General features: G+C 35.3%; 1 protein-coding gene across 1 annotated transcript in view; it reads left to right on the forward strand.

The window, feature by feature from the left end:
• Positions 1–2,935: 2,935 nt before the first annotated feature.
• Positions 2,936–18,645, forward strand: part of POU2F2 (POU class 2 homeobox 2) — a 168,341-nt gene continuing 152,631 nt past the window's right edge. Inside the window, exon 1 of the mRNA XM_053689993.1 lies at positions 2,936–3,032. Within this exon, the coding sequence (XP_053545968.1) occupies positions 2,936–3,032 (97 nt within the window). The remainder of the gene's footprint in view (positions 3,033–18,645) is intronic.

The raw sequence follows: 18,645 nt of genomic DNA on the forward strand, positions 1-18,645 counted from the left end.
AGTCAGGTGGGAAAGGAGAAGTAGATAGTGAGACAAACAGGTAAGAAGCTGCAGAAAGGTTGAGTAATGGTGCAACAGCTAAAGAAACATATAGATACTTAAAGAAAAGAAACACAGAGATAGACAAAAAAGAGTAATAAAAGAGTATTTGAGAAGAGGAGAGTGTTTTGGTTATGCAAAAGAAGCAGAGAAAGAGAGCAACAGATAGAAAGAAAAGGAGGATGATAAAAAATGAAAAATAAACATAAAATTTGAAAGAAAAGGGTCTAGACACAAACAGGTAAACCAAAAAAATGAGAAATAGAGATATGGAAAGAGAGGCAAAGGGTAAAAGAGAAGCAGAGAGCCATGTCTGGGGGGAGGGGATGCAGTATCGATCCATGCGGCTTCCATCATTTTGTGACACAGAATGTCAGATGTGCTGAGGTCCCTTTAACTCCTTCCATGCCAGTACCCCCAGGTTCCCCCCCCCCTTGCGCCCCCTCAATCACTCCATCCCAGCCGCTCGATGAAAGAATTGATTTTCTTTTTAGCAACTCAAATGTAGTTTGTAATGAATTAACTCCCGTCCCTGCACGCTGAGGAGCGGAGCGAGGGAACGAGGCAGGAGAGAAAAGCGAAGGAGAGCTAATGAGAGAAAACCAGGAATATAAGGCAGAAAAAGGCAGAATCTGAGGATAAAAATAAGAAAGATATAGATGTGAAAAAGATGAAAAGAAGGACAAAGGCAGAGATATAGTAGGGAAGTGTATAAGGCAGGCTAAAAAAAAAAGAAGGTATGATTAAGTAGAAAGAGGAGAGTGAGCTAGGAAAGTTGAAAGTAAAAAGCAACACAGCCAGAGACTGAGAAAAGAGGACTAGAAATAAAAACAGAGGTAAATTATATAGAAAGATGTAGAAAGACTGCTTTTGAGAACTTGTGAAACTATGATAAATCGGATATTAGAAGTATGGTAAGAAATGGGAGACATTTTTGAAGCATATATATATGTGATAGTTAGAGAAACAGAGAGAAAGGCATACACAATAGATAGATAGATATATAGATGGATAGATAGATATAGATAGATATAGATAGATAGATAGATATAGATATATATATATATATAGATAGATATAGATAGATATAGATAGATATAGATATATAGATAGATATATAGATATATAGATAGATATAGATAGATAGATAGATAGATAGATAGATAGATAGATAGATAGATAGATAGATAGATAGATGCTATATGATAGAGAGATAGATACTGACAATGATGAGGAGAGCTTTGTGGGAATTATAAAAAAGCAGAGTAAGATGCTTAAAAAAGAAAAATAGGGAAATATTATGTCTAAAAATGTAGTTGTTGATAAGGAAACAAGTTCCTGAAACCAAGATGAGATTAGGTCAAGATAATAAGGAAGAAAGAGAACAATACTCATGAAGAGAGTGATAAATGTATTAGGAATTGAGAAAATATAAAGTGATGAAATGAAAAAATGAGATTCACCTAAGGGAAACAGAAGTCAGGGAAAGCAGGTTACAGAATAAGTAAGAATAGAGAGTTGCTAACTGGTGAGAGGGGAAATAAAGGATAAAACAGAATTTGTAAAAGCAATGCTATCAGATGAGGAGAGAAAGTAAGAGAGCAAAGATAAGAAGTGGTGAGAAAAGCAGGGGAGAGGAAACTAAGCTGACATCCCAGAACAAGACAGGTGCACGGAAAGGGAACTAGCAAGGGAGGTACAAGGAAAGATTATGATACAGAGTATAAGTAGAACAAAAAGTGCAAAGTAGGAAAAAATGAGTATGAGACAGCAGGGGACAATGTGTGACAATATGAGACAGTGCATGACAGTGTGGGATGACAGGGGACAATGCGTGACAGCAGGGGACAGTGACTGACAGTATGAGACAGCAGGGAACTATGTGAGACAGCAGTACCTAGTGTGAGTCAATGTGAGAAAAGAAGGCATAGTGTGAGACCCCCATGAGTTTCACCTGTCACCTTACACCATGTTTGTGTTTGTTTGTAGGAGTGGTTATATTAACATCTTCAGTGCCACTTCATGGGTGTGTATCCCAATAATTCTCACCCTCTCTGGCACAGAAGGGGTGTCCAGAGGATGGGGGAGGAGCCCCTCCATTTAGCCTGTGCTCTGTCCCTGCTCCCTCCTGGAAATCTCCATTATTCCAAGGGAAATAATTCCTTTTGTGTGCATGGAATGGACCTCAGGGAAGGGGGGGGGGGGGAACAGTGGACAGAGTGGAGGGGGATAAGGGGGAGTGAGAGGTGGCCAGTATAGGAGGGGTGATCCTAAGCATAAGGGGGGGGAGGTCTGTGAGGGACGAAGGGGTCGCTTATACAGCTGTCATCAGACAAGGAAGAAGGGAGGGAGTGAAAGGGGGAGAGAGGAGGAGATATTGTGAAGTGTAAGATGGAATAGCCAGGACTCGCAGCCAGTGTGTGCTGCTGTGCAGGGGGGGCCTTGGATGCGTGGGGGCCATATTGTAAAATTAACCGGCTCCAGAGAGAGGAGGAGAAAGAAAGAAAACCCTACAAAAAAGACTTTAGCCGGTGAATGAATATCCGAGAGGTGGAGAAGACATCTGTAACCTGCAGAGCATCCCTCCCCAGGATGATGCTGTGCTTGTAATTCTGACCCCCACACACTTTGCACACTCACACTATTACCCCCTAAGCACAATCTATTTGTGGTTGTGTAGCTGACAACATACACACACTCACTCACTCACTTGCTCACCTCTTCCTGCACTACACATAGACCAACAGAGATTTTTTTTTGCCTGAATCTCTTCTCTCCATCATTTCTCCCCCCTCCTCTCTCACTCACATACACTCACACACCCTCCCTCACTCGTGCATCGCACAGCGCACCCTGGCCTAATTCATCGGGTTATGAAAGCTGCCTGCACGCTGCTATGTTTGTTCCGCTCTCCGTCCCCTTTCTGTTTCAGCGAGCCGGCTCTGAACACACATGGCCCTTTAAGTCGCCTCTGTCTCTGGCAGGTGCTGACGGTAAGCTACATCGGTGCGGTCCAGTGCTAGCGAGCAGGAGAGGCAAGCAGAGTGTGCCTCGCTGCCAAACCCTGCTGCTGCCTTTTATTCATGTTTGTATTGATCTCTGGCTGTCAGAGGCAGCGGATTCAGCTCTTCTGGTCGATAGACAGGGAAAAAAAAAGAGAGAGGGAGAGGGAGAGGGAAAAAGGAGAGCTCCGATTTAGAGACACTGGGATGTTTAGAAATTAAAAGAAATATTTCAGGGGGGTATCCCGAAAATTGAACACCCACCCTTATCTGTTTTAGGGCCTTTCCTTTTACTATGACCCCTTAAAATATTATTTAGAAATAGTAGTTAGCTAGAAAATGTCTCCCCCTCTACAGATGTGGGAGTCCCAGGCTGTTAGAATAATTAAGGCTTATTAACGTAATTGGGAGAGACATGGGTAGGAGGACAAGAGAGGAAAGCACAGAATGGAATTTGGTTTAAAAGATGCATTGGTTGAAATAGTACCACGTTTAGTGACAAAAGGGGATACTTTTAACCCTTACAAGTCAATTAAATGTACGTAGGTTACTTTTTAAAACATTTTTTTAACTCTCCTTTATTGGTTGAATTATTGTACACCTTAAAATTTAAAATAGCAGTTACTTTTTGTGTAACCTACAATAATATCCTGTACTACTCACAGGACAGGGATACATCGTTGGGAAGATGTTTTCTTGCTTTGTTTTGTCAGTTTCCCTGTGTCTTTCAAATGGAATCTCTCCTATTATGAAATATTTCAGGGCACAGGTGCACAAAAAGCCCTCTGGGCTTGGCCCAGATGATTAATTTTCAAATTCCCACTTTTGGAAGTAAATCAGAAATCGAGGAACATAGAATACTGTAAAATTCTTAATAATATTATATTGTGCTTTCAGAAAAGTAAATAGTGAAAGGAAAAGGTACTCTGTGCTATTGTTTGGGAACAGTATATGATGTGTTGTACTTATATGTCTACAAACTCTTTATGCATTTAAATAGTCATACGATAAAAAAAGTTTATACTGTATATGTGCATGTATGTGTAGTGTATAAGTTTCCATTATGTGAGTAAAAAAAATATATATATATATATATACAAATATGATTTTTTTCTCCAAATCTCCTTTATTCTTCAATGTATTTTTGGTGAACGTACGATGCAATATTTAGTTGTGCATGAGTTATAAATGTAAACTGTAAGATGTATGTGTGTTCTTTGTGTGTTTGAGCTTAGTTTTGCACTTATTCTATATGACATTTAATGCATGTAATGTAGTTTTCTGATGCTTTTTGTTTTTACATAGGCCTGTAAACCTCTAAGTATAAATGCCACAACTAGATTATTAAGAAAGAAAAAAATATCTCTCTCTCTCACACACACACACACACACACACACACACACACACACACACACACACACACACACACACACACACATACATATATATATATATATATATATATATATATATATATATATATATATGTATTTATATATATATATATATATATATATATATATATATATATATATATGTGTGTGTGTGTGTGTGTGTGTTTATACTTGCCCTTGTACTTGTCCATAGCTGTGATCCTTATATTTTGGAAAACTGTAGAAAATGGATGGTAAAAGGCTTTGTATTACCACGTGCACATCTTGTGATGGCATTTTAATGGACTAATTACTTTTGATATTGACAACCTTGTTGGATCCGGCCTCCTCATTAATGGGATCCAGCAGCTATGGAAGACAGATCTTATGAAAACACCATTCTAATACTGGTTAAAGTCAGGCTTTTCTGTAGTAAATAGAATCTTTGTTTTTTTGCTTTATAGACTTCATTACATAGCTGAAAGTTTGCCTATTCAACAATGCATTTTTCTTGTATTTAATTTTGAGATACCGAGGATAAAGATGGCGGTCAGTTTGTACACTGGACAGAGATTTGCTGAGCCAGGGGTGGAGAAATATACATGTATATAAAAGATAAAATTGAACTGTATTGATGGAAACAAACAAATGTTTTTCCTCAGAAATTAAACATAGGTAATTTTACATTGTAAACTCTTAGTGATAGATTTTTAGCATTTAAATGATCTTATTTGTACTTTGCCATGTTTACTTTATTATATACACTATAGTACCTTAACAAAGTGCTGTTTGTGCATATATAAAGTAAAAAAGGCACGCTTTAGGGATAAATCCCTAAATTTATCAATTTGCGTAGAAAAATCCCTCTTAAAATACCTACACATCCCCATTCTGTAAATAAGTCCGACGTATTTCTAAAGCACCGCAGAACACATTTATAAACAAGCAATTTTTGGTAGTCATAATTGCAAAAACATTTAGGAACATTTTCCATCACGGTTCAATATAGTGTAAAATTTCAAAAGCTGTTTTACAAAATGCCCAGTAATAGCAATAAGAAATTTTGGCGGAAAATAACAAATTTTTGCTGTAATATTGTTTTAATCTTTAAATATGCAAGTTTGTAAGTTATAAGTTAAAATGGTAGTTTAAGTTTAATGTATTATATTGAATTTTTGTGTTGAGTTTAGTGTTATTAACATTATCTTTGTCACCTTTCTTACTTACCTGCATCTTATTAGCCAGCATAATGAAGGCTTAGTTTGCATACAATACAATGTTTGCCAAATTTGGTAATGTATTGTTACTGTTTTAATACTGCTAATTTGTTTTAACCCTATTTTAGGTATATCTTGTGAAAAAAAGAAGGAAATCTAAATTATGTACATTTTTAATAATTTCAAATAGCGAAAGCGCCAGTATTAAATTCCTAATGATCACGGATAGTTTGGGACTGGTGGTAAAAATACCAATTCATATGTGATCAATAGGTATAACATTATATTATTTTTTCTTCATATTTACATAAACAGCTATTAAAACACGATAAACCCTGTCATGGTATGATCATAACTCCCTTTTAGAGGCGTAAGCAAAAAAATGGACAGCGCATAAAGTGTCCCCTAAAACAGTATTTCTCAATTCTGGTTCTGTTTCAATAAGAGAGCAGACATTTAGCTTATTATTATGTATATTAATTAGTTGCACCATCTTTGTATATCAGCTGCTGGGATTTACCCACCTGTGCACAAGAGTGGATTTTTTTTTTCTTTTTTAAATGTGGCCTCTTAAAGGTACCTGCAGTCTTGAGCTGAGAAACAATTCCCTAAAACATAATGTGCTGTATCAGTGTAGAGAAATGAATATTAACAGGACATTATACACAGTTTTTTGGGGTAGAAAATAGAAACATTCTGATCATAGGGCAGCAGCTTATGCTAGTGTTGAGCCTTCTTAAAATGTATGAGGTTGTCTCTAAAGCAGATAAAGCCTACTGGCTAATCAAACAGATGCGTACTGATGCAAGCTTTTCAATTAGTATATAAAGGGAGCAGATGTACAGACCCTTGGTACAATATTTTAAGAGAATTTCTCCTAGTGTAATCTGAAGATTACAGGCACTATAGATTGGACATTTCATAGCTAATATTCTTCTTTATAAGTAATAGATAAGAACACTTACATCTTTAATATATGGAGTCTCAAAAGGATGCAGCAAATATTGCACTTCATTTTCAAATATTTTACACTTCTTGGTATAATTTGTTTTGATATTTTTCCCCCATGAGTATTAATGTTTATATGTCAGGTGCCGCACACATTGATACGGGATGAATTCATTTTTTTTCCCCCAGCAGCTGCTGTGTGAATACATCTGGAAATTTGTCCATTCAGACAAATAATCTAAGACATAACCTGCAGTATTACTTTGAATATAAATGTATATTGGCTGTGGGTTCGCTGTTCACAGCAGCTATAAGTGTGGTGATATTTATGCTTGTTTCATGCAAATTTAGTGGCCATTAATAAATATCATTCACACCAGCTGTAGTTTGAATAAATATTAACTGGTTGAAATACCCTGGTATTTTGTGTAACATAGCTGAGTGTAAATTCTTTAAATTCAGTGCTAAATATTCATGTATAGATTTTATGTATGTTAATAGTTATATTACTGAGCATGTTAGCTTTCTGTAATTGCCATAACAAATTAATAATATGTTTATATTTTATTGATAACCTACAGATATAATTACATTAGAAGATGTTGGTTTATACAGAGTAATGCAATACACTTATAAATTATAGCACTTAATAAAATTAATATAGAGCAGTTGTGTCATAGTAAGCTTATTATATGAAATGTTGTGCAATAATACCTTAAATAAACATATTCCCCGTGTATGCCTAAAACAATTTTAGAAATACTCTTTTAAAATGTACAACATATTTATACAATATATAATTATACAATTACTTTTAATATGTCAAAATAATTATTAAATATGATATATTTATATATAATATTTTCATTTTGTATCTAGTGGATGGTCAAGAATAAACTAAATCCATTTACTCCTAATTACAGACATTACAATAAATGACAACATTGGGAAAAAAATTCAGGGATACTTTGAAGCAGAGCAATCATGTAAGCTTTCACATGAGTATTGACCATGTTCACTAACAGTTTTCCAAATTGCAACAATATGCACAAAATATTTAGTATTGTATTATTCAGTCTAGATGTCACTTCACCAAATTAGATATATTATTTTATTATTCGAGACTCAAATGTTACAATATCCAAACATATATACATAAGGCCTACAAAGACCTCATGTCTTATACCCACTTCTGACATCCATGCCCAGCCCACACCTGGGGGCAGGTTCTTTACTCAACTAACAATTATACCATGGGACAGGAGGCTAAAAACAGGACTGTCCCAGGAAAATCAATCAGCAAGTATTCATTACAGGTTACAGATCAGCTTTCTGACACTCAGTTTGAGGCCTCCTGCATTTATATAGCCAATGAACTCCAGGGTAATTTGCCATATCTTTATTCTGCACAGTTGGGGTATATTATTCCATATGTTACTATTCTTTATGTAGTTCATAAAGTATTACACATGTATATATAGGATTACAAAGTCTAGTACATATTTGCAGTAACATGGAATGAGAGCCTTTTTCTGTTGACGTTACTATCTAAAACAGAGTTGTCACTCACAGGGACAGTGAACACCTTTTAGAATTGATATTAGCACAAATGATGTGCCGATATACACACATACACTGAGACACATACTCCACATAGAGATTACAAGAATAAGGAAGTTGTGGAATTGAAATGAAAATGAAGACACGTTGTTGCAAATGAGGAGAGGTAGAGTTGTGTGGTAATTAAAGATGGGGGTGCCAGATACAAATAACGAAAGGCCTCATTGTGACACCTAGGCCTTGGGTAGGAAAGCCTAGATAGAATGTAAGATAGAACAGTTACATAATACATTTATATACTTGTGCATTCTCTGCTTTAATTATTTATATAGTGAATGTTGTAAATAAGCTGTGTATATTCTCTCTGATATATAGAGTGATATATATTATCAGTATGTTGTATAACTGGTTATGTATATTTAATGTAATAGTGGTACATATGATGTTTTATACGGCAATTTCATATTCTGTTGTATCTTTAATGATACATTTTAACAGTAAGATCATTAATTACTGCACATAATTTAGAAATGATCAATAAATATTTGCATAAAAGTATTAAATTGTAAGTGTAAATTTAGTGAAGAAGTTGGGTTGTTTATAATCTTTATATTTTATATATGTAGTTCATTAGGTGTTTATGTATATTTAGCTGAAATTCAGGTGTACATTTAGCACCGATAAGCTGTAATTAAAGGGACGGTCTACTCCAGAATTTGTATTATTAAAAAAGATAGATAGTCCCTTTATTACCCATTCCCTTTGCATAACCAACACGGTTATATTAATATACTTTTTACCTATTTTATTACCTTGTATCTAAGCCTCTGCAGACTGCCCTCTTATATCAGTTCTTTTGACAGACTTGCATTTTTAGCCAATCAGTGCCCTCTCATAAGTAACTCCACGGTCATGAGCACAATGTTATCTATATGGCACACATCAACTAACGCCATCTGTGAAAAACTTTCAAATGCATTCAGATAAGAGGTGGCTTTCAAGGGCTTAGGAATTAGCATATGAGCCTACCTAGGTTTCGCTTTCAATTAAAATTATCAAGAGAACAATGCAAATTTGATGATAAAAGTAAATTGGAAAGTTGTTTTAAATGACATGCCCTCTCTGAATTATGAAAGTTTAATTTTGACTAGCTTATCCCTTTAAGAGTCATAGTGTATGTGAGCTGTGTATTTAGACTGTGCTAGAGTACAGTAGAAGTATATTTGCCTGTAGTAATTTCTGACAATACACATTCATGGGGTTTGCTTTGCCTGTGTTCTTCATATGTTGACATCTTGCATACACATGTATTGCTTTCTCTTGCGTGTTCCATGAGCTGCACATCACAGCTTTTCAAAGCACATATGAAATGGGTATTTGTACGGATGTGTCCTGCTCTCATATACAAAGTGGTTTCACATGTATAGTAAGAATTATTACAATTTATTCTATTTTTTTGGAACAACATTTGCAAAGATATGTCTATTATAAAATCCTTCTAGGAAAAATTGAAATGCAGTGCTGTACATAAGCAACATTTTAAATGTTTCTCAGTCTTGATTACAACGATCACTTGGCTAAAATTTTGACTGTGAGACTAGGCTGAAATCTCTTCAAACTCCAAAAATGTAAAATCCTTATCAGTAGCGGACCTACTCTATAAAGGGCCCTGATGCAAAAAAATGTTTTGGGGTCCCCTAAAAGGGAACTCATTAGTAAGTAATAGTAATAATAGACATGCTACTCTGTATATGGAGGATAGATAAACCTGCAACCTGCACTAATAAAAGGCTCCCCTGCATTAGGATTGAACACATTCTGCACACACCTGTGTATAGACTGGCTACCATGTCCCCCCTCAACTCTTGGGCCCTGTTGCCACTGCACCTGCTGCACCAATAGTATTGCACCCCTGATCATTATAAATCACCAATGCCAACAATTACCATTTGCAGAGAAAGAGTAAAATCACAATTATTATGGCAATTACTTGATTATTATAGAACTATCACGTTTGTGATTTGAAAGATGAGACACTCCTCTTTCAAAAGAGGGGATCATTTGTGTTTCCATTTAAAGTGCCAGTAAAGTCAAAGTTAAATGTTCTTGATTCAGATAGGACTAGGGTTGCCACCTCGGCCATGTTTTCCTGGACACTTATGAGTTATACATGCTGCAGGGTTTGCAGGGAGGAACATGAATAGTGCTGTTCAGTGTCCCTATTTGTCTGCTTTCTATGCTTGAAATTCATATTCCTACCAGCAAACTCTGCATCATGTATAACTCATAAGTGTCCAGGAAAACATGGCTGAGGTGGCAACCCTAGATAGGACATGCAGTTTTAAACAACTTTCTAATTTACTTCAATGATCAAATTTGCTTTGTTCTCTTGATATATGTTTTGAAAACTATACCTAGATAGGTTAAGGAGCAGCAGTGCACTACTGAGAGCTAGCTGCTGATTGGTGGCTGCAAATATATGCCTCCTGTCATTGGTTAAACTGTGTTTAGCATGCTCCCATTAGTGCATTGCTCCTCCTTCAACAAAGGATACCAATATATGCCTCCTGTCATTGGTTAAACTGTGTTTAGCATAATCCCATTAGTGCATTGCCCCTCCTTCAACAAAGGATACCAATATATGCCTCCTGTCATTAGTTAAACTGTGTTTAGCATGCTTCCATTAGTGCATTGCCCCTCCTTCAACAAAGGATACCAATATATGCCTCCTGTCATTAGTTAAACTGTGTTTAGCATAATCCCATTAGTGCATTGCCCCTCCTTCAACAAAGGATACCAATATATGCCTCCTGTCATTAGTTAAACTGTGTTTAGCATGCTCCCATTAGTGCATTGATCCTCCTTCAACAAAGGATACCAAGAGAATGAAGACAATTTGATAAAATAAATATTATGGAAATTTGGTTAAAATTGTATGCTCTATATGGATCATGAAAGAAAAAAAGTTAAAGTTTCATGTCCATTTAAAGTGATATTAAACTAAAAAAGACATCTATTAAAATATTTTTGCATGAAAAAGCAATTTGAACTGTTATCAAAACTAACAGAAAATTCATGTTTGTGCACAACTTACTTGAGAATCATTTGCCTATTAGCTAATAGATCTCTATCGGTAGTCATGGATGGACCTCCATAAGCATAAAAAAATATATAGATATTATCCTCTAGTAAATGCAACAAAGAAATAGACCTTTAATATTCCTTTAAATGGACAGTGTACTGTAAAATTGATTTTGCCTTAATGTATTTCCAGGGACTTGCTCTACCAGCTTCAGATTAGAAAATATATAGAAAAATGCTCCTTTATGTTTATTTTGCATGTGAAATAGTCATGTTTACTCTTAGAAGCCACAACCCATTAAAATGGGCTGAGCTTGGAGGGAGGGAAAACCTCCTTATCATATCAGTCTATAAACACAAAAGGGTTCCTTATCATATCTCTTTCTGTATGTTCAAAGTCCAATCCTTAGGGTCCAATGACCTAAAGTTCTCCACTCTGGCGAGATGATCTAGATAAAGTCTTGTGAGTACTGATCATTTTATAAAGGCAATTTTGCCTTGTGAGTTGATTATCTGTGTAGACAGGGTTGTTTATGTGGAGAGATACATACATTACAATAAAATGTGAAAAAAACTCCCAAAGATTTTGCATAGTTTCTCACTATGCTGGTGAGTTTTTGATCATAAGGCCCATTTTAGTATTTAGTACTTTAGTACCCCCCTGGATGGATGATTACAACTAATATTGTATACTCATTACTGCATTCTTAGAAAATGTCAGTATAGGTGGTGGTTTCAAAAAGCAAAAGCAGTCATTTCAAATGTCAAAATAAAGATAAATTGGCCAATTGTAAATAATGTAACACCCTCCAGAAGGAAAAATGGATCATTAAGAACACATTAAAAGGGAGAACATTTGACAGTACACTGTCCCTTTAAGTGATATCCATTCTAACATAGATTAACCTCTTTTGTTAGAGGATACATCAATGTTTTCAGTAAATGGTGTGGGCTGTAAAATATCACACAGGGGCGAACATAGAAGTGACTTGATTTTTAAGACATTTATATTTATTCTACTAGTTGGAGCTGCCATAAGCAGTTATTTTAGAATGTTTTCCAAGAATATTGTTTGTTATTGTAAAGGAGTGTTTATTAAACAATGTAAATATTCACATGCAATGGAAAAATAAAATATATTTTTTTGAAAGAAATTGTATTTATGTAAAATCTACCCATGATTTATTGTAACATAGGGCCCAATAAACAAGACAAAAACATAGTGAAACATTTAAAGCTACACTAAAGTTATAATTAAACTTTCATAGATAGATAAAAACAACTTTCTAATTCACTTTCATTAGCTAAATGTGCACAGTCTTTTTTAATGCTCACTTACTGAGGCACCAGCTACTACTGAGCATGTGCAAGATTTACAGAATATATGTATATGAATATATGTATAACATGAGTCAGATAGAGAATACAATTTTAAACAACTTCATTTTACCTCTATTATATACTGTTCTACATTCTCTTGGTATCCTTTGCTAAAGAAGGAGCAATGCACTCCTGGGAGCTAGCTGAGCCAATTATATGAGGCATATATGTGCACCCATCAATCAGCAGCTCTTGAGCCTGCCTAGGTATGATTTTTTAACTAAGGATAACAAGAGAATGAAACATAATAGATAACAGAAGTAAATTGAATGATGTGTTCTATCTAAATCATGAGAATGAAAAAATACAGTAGAATTGCCTAATCAACAAATGCATAATAACAAGCAAAAGGACTAAGTTTTCTGACAAATTTTCAAAATGTGCTTACATTTCCTATCCTTTGTATCATGTGACAGCCATCAGCCAATCACAAAATGCTTATATGTATATTATGTGAACTCTTGCACATGCTCAGTAGGAGCTGGTGCCTCAGAAAGTGTGCATGTAAAAAGACTGCACAATTTGATAATGAAAGTAAATTAGAAAGTTTTTTAAATTTCATACTCTATCTGAATCATGCAAATGTAACTTTTACAGTAGTATTCCTTTAAATGGTCACCTAAAAATATGGTAAAGCTGAAATAGGGCCATATATTCAGAAACAGTTTTAAATATTGATAATTTCTTATCAGCACTCAGATGCTGGTTTGGCTGCGAGGTTAGCAGTATTTCTAACAGCACTACAGTGCTCAGTACTGGGCTTCCTTTCCTGGTGATTCCAGTCTGGTGAAGTTTATTTGCAGGCAGAAGAAACCCAGTGGTTCCTTGCGTTGCCTACTAGCGCTAAGACAATATGGTGTGAGAGCAGAGAACTAGTTTGTTCAGTTCTGCAAGGAGAAAGAAGGCAGATGAACGTTTAGAAAGCTATTCATTTTATGTCAATTTAAAAATGTACAATAAACAGATAAAAAAAAATAGTGATTTAGAATTTAAAGGGACATTACAGTGAAAATTACAATTTCATGGTTCAAATAGAGCACACAATTTACTTCTGTTATCATTTTAACTTCATGCAGTGTCCTTTGTTAAAGAACATACCTATGTAGGCTCAGGAGAGTGCATGTGTATAGAGCACTGTATGGCAGACGTTTTTGCAACAATGTATAATAATGTTGCAAACATTGTTGGAAACGCTGCTGACATAAAGAACATAAGACACAAGCATGCTCCTCAGCCTTCCTATGTATGTTCTTTAACAATAGATAACAAGAGAATAAAATAAAAGCTATAGAATAACTAAACTGGGTTTGTTTTTGTTTCGTAATTGTATACTCTGTCTTAACCAAGAAGGTTTAAATCTTACTTTCTGTTCTTTAAAGGGACACTAAACCCATTTTTTCATGATTCAGATAGAGCATGCAATTTTAAGCAACTTTCTAATTTACTCCTATTATCACTTTTATCTTCGTTCTCTTGCTATCTTTATTTGAAAAAGAAGGCATCTAAGCTAAGGAGACAGCCCATTTTTGGTTCAGTACACTGGACAGCACTTGTTTATTGGTGTATTGGATTTAGCCACCAATCAGCAAGCACAACCCAGGTTGTGAATAAAAAATGGTCCGCTTCTAAACTTACATTCTTGCTTTTCAAATAAAGATAGCAAGAGAATGAAGAAAAATTGATAATAGGAGTAAATTAAAAAATTGCTTAAAATTGCATGCTCTATCTGAATCATGAAATAAAAAAAATGGGTTCAGTGTCCCTTTAAATGTCAAGAGATAGTCATTGACTGAATACTGTCAGCTAATCTATCTCCTTTCAGGTTCCCCCTTTATACTGTAGTGGCTTATTTACCATGTAACAGGCTGAGAACTCCCTTGATAAACATGCATAGATTTTAAATAAATTACTTTCTTGGAAACCGAAGTAGTCAAGAGACACTTGGATTTTTTATTGCTAGGAATTATATTAAATATTTATTGGAATTCATCTGAGTTTACATCTTTAGAAGCATTTTGAAGCTATTGCTGGTGACATTACAGATATAGTAAAAAAAAGTGAGCATAAATATTACAAAAATAGAATTTATTTATTTGTTTTGTTTGCTTTAAATCTCCGGTATACCTTGATTTTGTAATTAGAATGTCTATCACACAAACAACACAATATGGGCTAGATTTATTAAAGCCCTACGGCTGCAAGTTCTCACAAGAACTTGCTCGCCGTCATTTATCAAGCAGCGGTCACCAGACTGCCGCTTCCCTAACCTCTTCGCCACCACTAATGTGGCGAATTTTAATCTCCTCGGTCTAGTCAGACCGAGGAGATTGACGGCTCCTGCCTGCGCGTGATTGGCTGTGCACAGGCAGGGGGCGGGATTGCACGCAAGCGCAAAATTGCGCTCGTGTGCAATGGTGAATACCTGCGGGTAATTTCGCCCCGCCACAGGCGAGCTGAGGCGTACAGGGGCGCTTATACGCGCCCCTGTCCGCCTCAGCTTTAATAAATCTAGCCCTTAGTCTCAACTCATGCAAAAAAACCCTGTTGCTTTTTTAAAGAGATAATACTTTCTTTAGAGACAAGTGGAGATTTGTATGGCTGTGACTATACTGGTGAGGCAATTGAAAGGAGATACGGCATGGAACCTATTAGCACAGGACACATAAGGCAGCTAGTTTAACTTCAACATATCCACGCTGGGGTATTAAAGGGACACTAAACCCAATTTTTTTATTTAATGATTCAGATAGTGCATGCAATTTTAAGCTTCTTTCTCATTTACTCCTATTATCATTTTTTCTTCTGAATTTTTGCTATCTTTATTTAAAAAACACTAATGTAAAGCATAGGAGCCGACCTATTTTTGGTTCAGAACCTGAGTTATGCTTGCTTATTGGTGGCTAAATGTCAGCTCAGCCACCATCAAGCAAGCGCTATCCATGGTGCTGAACCTAAAATTAAAGACAACATTTGGGTTTAGTATCCCTTTAAATATTAAGGGAACAGTGAATGCTAAAAGGGGTATGCTGTTCAGTTCTAACACTGAAATTTGAAAGAAAAGAAATAAAGAAAAAAGAATGCAGATAATATCTTCTTCATGGTGAGCTTGAACATAAGTATCCTAGAAGCATTTATTCTAGTTTTAAAATAGGATGATTGTAAAAAAAGATTTTTTTTGTGCCGAAATGGTAGTGTCACTTAAAGTACTGCAGTCTGGTGTCTTTGGATTTTGAATTTTACTTAAAGGGACATGAAACCCCCAAAATGTGTTTTGTGATTCAGTTATAGCATGCAACTTTTCAACTTAGATATACTATCAAATTTGCTTTGTTCTCTTGGTATCCTAGGGAGCAGCAGGAGCAGCAGTTGCACTACTGGGAGCTAGATGGTAATTGGTGGCTGCACATTTATGCCATTGGTTCACCTGTGTTCAGCTAGCTCCCAGTAGAGCATTGCTGCTCCTTCAACAAAATATACTAAGCACATTTTATAAAGGAAGTAAATTAGAAAATTGTTTAAAATTGTATGCTCTATCTGAATCATGAAAAAAAAGTGGTTTTATGTCCCTTTAAGCCTTAAAGTTTAAGGCATGTTAGTTTTCCACAGGTGTCTCTTGATAATTGTGTGTTTAAAGTCTGGAAAGCATTTGAGCATGTAGCTTAAAGGGATATGAAACCCAAACATTTTCCTCTGTGATTCAGATAGAGCATGTGATTTTAAACAACTTTATCATTTACTTATATCTTTTTTTGTCTTCATTCTCTTGGTATATTTAGTTAAAAAGCTCAGGAGCCTGCTCGTGTCTGGCGCACTATAGGGCAGCAGTTCTGCAAGAATCTTATCTATTTGCAAGATCACTATATGGCACTACCATTTAGTGCTCCAGACACCTACCTAGTAATCTCTTCAACAAAGAATACCATAGGAACAAAGCACATTTGATAATGGAAGTAAATTTGAAACTTTTTTTAAAATGATATGCTCTGTCTGAATCACTAAAGAACATTTTTGGGTTTAATATCCCTTTAAGTCCTGCTCAGGAGCTGTTACATGTTCCAGCTCTTGAGCAGGACGTAGCTGCGGATTGGTGGCTACATGTATTTCCCACTCCTAATTGGCTCACTATCTGCTATGTGTTACTGCTCTTGAGCAGGACTATACCTATGTGTTTAAATTAATAGCTAATACGGAACACTCGTGTAGTTCTACTGAAGTAAAGCATTTTGTTTTTGCATTCGACTATTCATTTAAAGGGACACTGTATTCAGCATTTTCTTTGTTGCATCTAAATGAGGGCATTTTAAAATGTTTTTTTTTTTTTTTAAAGGGACATAAAACCCCAAATTTTTCTTTCATGATTCAGATAGAACATACAATTTTAAAACAACGTTCCTATTTACTTCTATTATCATATTTTCTTTGTTTTCTTGTTATCCTTTGTTGAAAAGCAGGAAGCTAAATTCAGGAGTGTGCACGTGTCTGCAGCACTATATGGTAGCAGTTTTGCAACAATGTTATACATTAGGAAGAACGCTAGATAGCAGCACTATTTCCTGTCATGTAATGCAGCAGACATGCGCATGCTACCTATCTAGATATCTCTTCAAAAAAGAATAACATGAGAATGAAGCAAATTTGATAGTAGAAGAATATCGGAAGGAACATGAAAGAAAAATTTGGGGTTTCATATCCCTTTAAATCTCAGGTTCCTGTCCTAAATAAATATTTTGTGTCACACTTGCAGGGGCTTGTTCCTCTAGACCAATACAGCAGAGGCAGTTGTGCTTACCGGCCAGTGAGGATTAGTAGGAAGTACAAACCAATACTGCAGTATTGTTTTCAACATAAACAGCTTTTAGATGACATAAACATATTTAATTGTTTATCATAAATACTGCTCTTTCATAGGCATGATAGAAAATGTTTGGGTACAACAACTACTTAAAGGGACATGAAACCCAAAAAAATTTCTTTCAGGGTTTAGAAAGAGCATGTAATTTTAAAAAACGTTCTAATTTACTTCTATGATCTAATTTGTTTCATTCTCTTGATATTGTTTGATAAAAAGCATATCTAGATAGGCTCAGTAGCTACTAATTGGTGGTTGCATATAGATGCCTCATGTGATTGGCTCACTCATGTGCATTGCTATTTCTTCAACAAAGGATATCTAAAAAATTTAACAAATTAGACACAAGAAGTAAATTTGAATGTTGTTTAAAACTGTATTCTCTACCTGAATCATGAAAGAAAATTTTGGTTTAGTGTCCCTTTAAGTTTATATAGCATTGTATTGTAAGCACTGGTAATAGAGGTTTTGAATGGGATTCACAAATTTGGCATATTTAAAGGGACATTATACACTCATTTTTTCTTTGCATAAATGTTTTTTTTGCAGAAGCTGAGAGCTTCTAAGTAAGTTTTTAAACAGTTTTATACTGGATTTTTACATCAGTATCTGTGCATCTTATTCTTTATAGTAGTGTCTATTACATGCAGTCATATGAAAATGAGTGTATACTCTCCCTTTAAGTGATGGTAAATCCTAGCGTTTGTGAAACACTAGGATTTACCATTGGAACTAACAAAGGGGACTTTAAAGGGACAGTCTAGGCCAAAATAAACTTTCATGATTCAGATAGAGCATGTAATTTTAAACAATTTTCCAATTTACTTTTATCACCAATTTTGCTTTGTTCTCTTGGTATTCTTAGTTGAAAGCTTAACCTAGGAGGTTCATATGCTAATTTCTTAGACCTTGAAGCCCACCTCTTTCAGATTGCATTTTAACAGTTTTTCACCACTAGAGGGTGTTAGTTCACATATTTCATATAGATAACACTGTGCTCGTGCACGAGAAGTTATCTGGGAGCAGGCACTGATTGGCTAAACTGCAAGTCTGTCAAAAGAACTGAAAAAAGGGGCAGTTTGCAGAGGCTTAGATACAAGATAATCACAGAGGTTAAAAGTATATTAATATAACTGTGTTGGTTATGCAAAACTGGTAAATGGGTAATAAAGGGATTATCTATCTTTTAAAACAA

Source organism: Bombina bombina, chromosome 8, assembly GCF_027579735.1.
Source record: "Bombina bombina isolate aBomBom1 chromosome 8, aBomBom1.pri, whole genome shotgun sequence".
NCBI lineage: Eukaryota > Metazoa > Chordata > Amphibia > Anura > Bombinatoridae > Bombina > Bombina bombina.